General features: G+C 54.4%; 1 protein-coding gene across 2 annotated transcripts in view; it reads right to left on the bottom strand.

Moving 5' to 3' along the window:
- Nucleotides 1-6: 6 nt before the first annotated feature.
- The window catches only part of CBX1 (chromobox 1), a 7,182-nt gene continuing 243 nt past the window's right edge, over nucleotides 7-6,945 (bottom strand). Inside the window, exons 2-5 of one of the 2 annotated variants that reach the window (XM_042829603.1) lie at nucleotides 2,452-2,627; nucleotides 1,794-1,971; nucleotides 993-1,087; nucleotides 7-371 (exon numbers count right to left, since the gene is read on the bottom strand). In XM_042829603.1, the coding sequence (XP_042685537.1) occupies nucleotides 227-371; nucleotides 993-1,087; nucleotides 1,794-1,971; nucleotides 2,452-2,591 (558 nt within the window). In that variant the 5' untranslated portion in view covers nucleotides 2,592-2,627 and the 3' untranslated portion in view covers nucleotides 7-226. The remainder of the gene's footprint in view (nucleotides 372-992; nucleotides 1,088-1,793; nucleotides 1,972-2,451; nucleotides 2,628-6,945) is intronic. The other variant, XM_042829604.1, reaches the window with a different exon arrangement.

Here is a 6,945-nt window from a genome sequence, read left to right as displayed (position 1 = left end):
CCCCACCCCCCCAAGTGAGCCGGGCTGGTTTGAATCTGTACACAGCATGAAGCTGCATAAAGCAGCGGAGCAGCTGCAGGGCACAGAAACCATACTGGTCTCTTCAAAGGGCATCTTCTCCAGCCATCTCTACGCTCCCGACTGAGCAGAGCTGCGTTTTCCCCCTCTCGCTCAAACCCACAGTTCAGATCTTTATACAAAGGCTGGCCAGGGCGGGTGCCAGGGTTTAGTTCTTGTCCTCTTTCTTGTCATCGTCCTCTGAGGGGTAGGAATGCCATGTCAACCTCTCCTCATAGAACGAGATGACCACCTGGGGGCACTTGATGTTGGCTTCCTTGGCGGGGACCAGGTCGGCCTCGTCAGAGTTCTTCCTACAGGCCAGAGCAGAGGAGCAAATTAGGGGGCTGCAGAAGGAGGTGGAAGAACTGGAGAGAATCGAGCAGTTGGAAAACCGAGGCGTCCTCAGGCAAATCCTTCCCGAGTGACTCCGGTGCAGAGAGAAGCAGCACGTGAGCCCTCAAAAGCAGGCTGTGTTGTCAGGCGTGGGGACAGCAGCCACATCGAAACTGCAGCCCTTCCCCAGCTACTCCATACTTCTGAGACAGCGCAAGAGCAAGTGCTTCCTGCACCTTCACCTGCCTGGTTCGGCTCCCAGCTGCACCAGCACCAAGCCCTGCTTCCCTAGAGCTGAAAGGGTCACGGCTCTCCTTGGGATGTGGCCTTCTGCAGCTGTGGCCCGTGCCACGACATCACACCCCTCTCTCTCCCCAAGCTCGCGCCTGCTGCAGGGGGGGCATCTTAAGAGCCACGCAATCCCAAGGGCCCTACCTGCTTCTTTCACATCCACGTTAGCCTCAGCGCAGAGGGTCACCTCAGGCAGCAGCGCCATCGTGAGAGATTTCGTGCCAGGTAGCAGGGACTCCCCAGGTGCAGGTCCTTCCCTCTCTGGCACAGAATAAGCGAAGAAATGACAGACACAAAGACACACTCACCACTTCATCAGGAACATGAGCTCCCCGCTGGAATCTGTGGCACCGATGATCCGCTCCGGCTCAAAGCCCCTGGCAAAGCCTCGTGGTTTCTCCGACTGCAAGAGACAAGTTTCCACTTGTAGCATCGAAGGGTGATGGGTCACAGCCCTGCTGCAGGCCACACAGACGCACTGAGGGCTGCTCAGAAAGGCTCTGTGCATCAGATGCTTGGACTGCAACGACCGAGGCCGGCAGGCGCTGAGCAGACAGCTCAGGTGTACACCCAGGGGGGACCTGGGGCCCCAGGGCAGCCCAAAGCCACGAGCAGAGGATCTGATTTCCGAGGCACAGCTGCTCAAACTTTTGTGCTGGCCGAGATTCAGCAGCTCCCAGGATGCAAACCAGACCGCAGAGCCTCTGTCCTGTCCTTTTTCCACGAGCATCCCCAGAGGGAGGCTCCCTGCTCTGCCCTGCTCCCTCTCTCGGAGGCAGCAGGTAACCCCTGCAGCCCATTTTACCCCTGCAGCCACTCATGAGAAGCCGTGGCTCCACACTATTTAGGTTCAAAGATTGACCTCTCAGTTTAGTGCTAAAACCAGCCCTAGATTCTCGTAGAGGCCTGGCTCAGAGAGCAGCTCACACCTCCTTCCAAAAAGCTGCAGCTTTTCAAAAGCTCTCCAGCTGTGCCTCGCTCATCTGGAATAGTCTGCCCTCTGTGCAGAACCATCTGACTGAGGTTTCAGAGCATGGCTATTCCAGTGCTGGACACTGAGCCATATTCAGAGCTAGGGAGGTGAGTACAGAAAGCCCACGCTGCCTCACCTCCTCCTTCTTCTTCTTTGGTTTGCTCTCCTCCCCTTTGTCCTCCGTGTCAGACTCCGCTTTGCGTTTGCTCCCCTCAGACTTCTCACTCTCGTGTGCAGTTTTCTGGGACTGAAGGAACTCTGCAATGAGGTCTGGGCAGTCGAGGTTCTCCTCTGGCTCCCATGTGTTATCTTCACTGGAATCAAAACCAGCAGTTTAATTTACAGACAGAAAGTCCTGACACCAGATCAAGTGGAGACGCTGAGAGAAGCAGCAGGATTCTGTGCCCTCACCCCACAAAACAGATAAGGGCAGTGAGGCCAGGGCAGTTATTTCTCTTTTCATCTGTCTGCTTGCTTCACACTCCGTTGAAGGGAAGGAAGCCCCATGTACCACCATGGCACTGCACAGTTAATCCGTGAGACAGAAGCAGGACTTTCTCACCTGGGCTACGCTCACAGTGCTCCAATTAGAGCTGGTGACACTCAGTACCACCTTCTCCATCATTACCCTCACCCCGAGCCTGTCAGCTCCATTTTGCAGACAAGGAGAGGCCCTGTGAGCAAATCACTTCTGTCTCACGTCTGATCCAAGTCTCCCCTCTTTCAGATTAAAGCCCCCTCAACCCATCACTATCAGAACACGTAAAAAGTCAGCCTCCCTCTTGCTTACTTACTCGGAGAAGCCTTTCCATTTCAGCAGATATTCCACCTTGCCCTTCACCACCCGTCGATCCAGGACCTTCTCCACCACATACTCCTCCTCTTCTTCCTCTAAGACCTCTTCTACTTTCTTCTTGTTCTGTTTTTTTCCCATTGTGCTGGCCAGTTTTTCAGCTTACGGGCGACGCTGCTGAAAGGGGAAAGAAGATCACACGTGTGTGTTAAGGACAGGTTTGCCTTTGCAAGGCAGCAAAAGTATACACTGTACCCAGCTTTGCCTCTATGTAACCAGCACAGAAGGCTCTTTTAGAGGAAGCAGGCACTTACAAAGCAGGAAACACACAAAGCCCTTCCACTCATCTCAGCTCTACCCTGCCCTGAGCTGTGGAAACCATGTGCAAATCCACACGGCAGCGGGAGGGAGAAAGCACACTGCTGACATTAATTTAAAGTTAATAAACAGTTAATCCAAGCTAAACAAAAGTCACAGTCCCTGATCCTGAGCTCCCCACGTTCTTTTCTTCGGTGTTTTCATGTGCACTCCAGGATGTTCATCCAGCTCCAAAGTTTTTCTTCTCCTTATCTCCAGGGCACACAAACAGCCACAGAGCCACAAGCCCAGAGCTGGTGGGAAGCATCTGAAGCACTGCAAGGTTTGCAGGATGCTCTGACCCAAACCAAGGCCATTCCCTGCACAAAGGAATACGGGAGTGCTGTCCTCAGGTTCAAAGACTGCCCGAAGGGTCGGGAGGCGGTGAGCATTGCCAGCCCAGGTCACCAACACGGAGTCACTGTCACTGCTCTGTCACCAGGACTGAAACTCCTGGTCCTGGCTCTGCATCCCAGGAGGATTGATTGTCACCCACCCACCTTGCTGAACAGCTGCCCAGAGCCTTCCTGGCCTAACTGCTTTGTTCCGGTAAGAAATGCTTTTTCTGCCAAGCAAGATGACTGGCGAGCTGGTCAAACATTACCAGCCCAAAGACTTGATTTGTGCTGCTCAGGTGAACGCTGTACAAAGCATTTCAGCTTGACAAGAATCTATGCCAGTTAGTTTACACAGCAAAACAAGAATCCTGCAGATCTACGCTAACGGAAGATGTCAGAGTTCAGAACAACCTCGGCTCTCAGCTGAGCGAGCTCCCTTTGTACAAGATGTTGCTGAGTTGAGCAGCTGCCATTAAAGCCCCATTCAAAGGAAAAGGCTCAAAAAGGAGGCCCACAAAGCCCACAACATGAATGACACCAGAAACCCCAACAGAGAGGACAGGAGGGACCCAGCCGAGGCTCCAGACCACCCTGTCTGTGCTGCTGTCTCACAGACGGGCCCTAAGGGCAGCCAAGGAGCATGGAAAAGCACAGAGAAAGCAGCACTTCTCCTTCTGGCACGCACTGCACTCAAATGTTTGGATTTTGGACCTCGCTGCTGCTCGGAGCACACACTGTGCAGAGGATGGGCACCGAGCTGCTGGCGAGCCAGGCAGAACAACAGCCCTCCTTCAGCACAGGGCTCTGCTGCTTTGCACTTACCTGGTGGTTTCAGAAAGAGAGGGGTCAGCACCAGAGCAGGCTGGAGATGGAGACAAGGGAAGAGCTTGCCCTGCTGCCTTACAGAGCTGCAGCATCCATCAGAAGAGATGAAGCCTGCTCTGAGTGCTGTGTGAAGCCATGAGAAGTTCCCCAGCCTGTAAAGCCCAGCAGCTGGAGCAGTGACAGGGACATTCCCACTGCAGGGGCACGGCTACCACAGGGCTCCTTTATTAAATACCACAGCACACCCAGCCCCCAGGGATACAGATTTCCTGCCCCGTTCCTGGGGGAGGGGAGCAGTAAAAGTCGGGAACAGCTTGCTGAAACGAAGCTGTACAACATCATGTAGCAGAAAAGCTTTTCCCTGCCCTGCTCCCAGGCTAAGGCAGAGCCAGATATTCACTGGGCATTGACTGGACGCTGGGTGGAGGCGAGCCCAAGGCTGTGCAATGCAACAAGGCGAAGCTGCCAGCGCCTGCAGGAAGCCAGGCTCGAGTTTCACTCTGGAATTCCTCTGGCAGCTCCTTCCTCCCCTTCGCCCCCGCGGGGAGGAGGATCCTCCCTGCACTGAGGCACAACCTGTATGTGGAGAAAAGGGCCCGCAGGGGTGAGATCCTGGCGTTCCCTGCTCCCAGCTGCAGCCAAAGGGATCTCAGTCACAAACGCTGCAGTTGTCGCCTTGTTCTTAAGGACCTTGGGATGCTGAGTTAAGGAGCCCGAGTTCCCTGGACCAAAGTCTGTAAGAGGCACAGGAACCAGAGCTGGGAGTGAGACAGAAACGGAGAAAGCAGGAAAGCCACAGAGCAGCGCAAGCAATGCCGTGCCACAGCTCCATCATTACAGGAAGGGCAGAGAAGATGCAAATGCGAGGCCAGGAGCACTTGCAGAAAAAGCAGGCCAGCAGCAGAGCCCAGGGGGCCCGGTGGCTCCAGGGCTCCACGCAGCACAGCACATCTGCAGCCTGCAGCAGGCAGGCGATGCTGAGCCCCAGCACAGCAGCTGCTGCAGAGCCTGGCGTTGCAGAGGCGAGCTGCTGTGCAGGCCTTTCACTGCACTGCAGTCAGGGAGGCTGGAACACGACAAAGGGATTCGGCAAAGATTGCAGCCTTGGCATGAGGGCATTTCAAACCCTGCCTGTTTTCTTGATTCAAAACAAGCCACAGGCACACAGAGCACGGCTTGGTTTGGGGTTGGAGGGGAACGCAGCGGAGGCAACAGACAGCAATCGTGGGGACATCGCTCACGGCTGCAGGATTTGGGGCTGGATTATCCTGCCCCAAGAAAGTCTCATTAAGTAGCACACGTTTCCTATGTTCAACTTCAATTTTCCCTCACTTAAGGCGTGAAAAAGTTGTTCTACACTGAAAAACAGGACCATCCCGAGTCTAGCAATCCTGCACTAAGTCCTTCTGTTTTCATTTGTCACTTCTTACCTAACGTTCAAGGCAAGGCTGAAATCCTTTGTGAAAAGGAAAGCAGAGCAGTGAAAGATTGCAAGAATGACTCCTTGGTCTGCAGCTAATAGGAAAAGCACCCGACACACCTAAGGCACTCGAAAAGAATTCAAAGCCCAGTAAAAGGGCAGGAAAAAAGAGGCCCAGCATGAAGGTGTGCACAAAAGCCTGCTTTATAGGGACAGGAATAGCAAGCGGAGGAAGGAGAGCTTGGCTGACAGCATGGACCAGCACAGAACTCTGCTCACTGCACTTCTTGGGGCGGTAGGGAATGGAACTGATGCTGAGAGGCTGCCGAGGGAGAGCTGCTGCCCTTCCAGCGTGCCTCATGCTCATCTTTTCAGCAGGGAGCTTAACAAAAGGAGAGCCAAGAAAAATAACGTGGAGACCCAGAGGTTGGGTCTGAATACAGCCCGGTTCCATCAGCTGCACCTTAAAGGATGAGCAGTTCAGCTTCGCTTTAATGAGCTCTAAGCTTTAAACATTTCCTCCCTTCTGCCTTTCTCAAACTTGGCCGGGATCTCCCGTCTCTTTAAGGACTTACAAACACTCCAAGTTTATTCTGCATGTGTCAGGGAAAGGCAGCAGGCACCGTCCTGATGAAGTGGGAAGCAGCACATGAAACCTTCCACACTCCAGAACCTGAACACAACAGAAAACACCTCTGGAAAGTCCGAGTCAAAGCTCAAGGCTTCGAGCAGAGATCAAACTAAAGGAAAGCCACAGCCTTTGAGCTCGGCCACATCATTTCCAGTTAAGTTCACAATCCAGGAGAGAACGTATCTCTGGATTTAAGAGAAAAACACACACAGCACGGATATCATAAGGGAACTTGAGCTACAAACCCCATCCCATAGACAGGGATTCCACGGTTTGGTTGGCAAAGGCAGACAGAACCCTGGGGCCCAAAAGCAGATGGTGGGAACACAGGGCCGCGTTCCTCCTCTCCTCTTTATGCAAAGGGAGGAAAGAATTACCGCAATATCTTCGGTTTTAGGATGGGAGCTGATGGCTTCAGGCTGCCGTTGGGTACCGGGAACAATAACTTCTCAGCAAAAGCAGCGAGGCACAGACAGCCCACGGAGGTGGGAGCGTCCCCACACCTGGAGGAGCTGCAGCACGGCGGGGATGTGGCACTGATGGCCACGCTGAGCAGCACGGTTGGGATCTGAGGGCTCTTTTCCAACCGTATCGATCACCACACGGACCCCAGGTGTTCACAGCTAACGCCGCCTCGATTCCCACCCCCACCTGCCGCCCGTCTCTTAGAGCAGCACAGGATCTTCGCAGTGCCCGAATGCTCCGGGAGGCGCCGCTTCCCGCCACAAAACCCCGCCGCTTTTCGTTCTTTCAGCTTCACGCAAACAACGCGTTTGAAAACTCAACGCCCGCCCCAACCGCAGCGGGTCCGGGTCCGGGTCCGGGTCTACCTCCTCCTCCTCCTCCTCCTCTTCCTCCTTCTCGTCCTCCCATGGGGGTGCGAACCCCCTCCGGCCCCACATCTTTGCTCTCCACAGCCCAACC

Source organism: Centrocercus urophasianus, unplaced genomic scaffold, assembly GCF_019232065.1.
Source record: "Centrocercus urophasianus isolate 14NV4802_14NV808 unplaced genomic scaffold, USGS_Curo_1.0 seq_313, whole genome shotgun sequence".
Lineage (NCBI taxonomy): Eukaryota > Metazoa > Chordata > Aves > Galliformes > Phasianidae > Centrocercus > Centrocercus urophasianus.
Note: the sequence above shows the minus strand (reverse complement) of the source record. Positions and strands in the feature narration are given on the sequence as shown.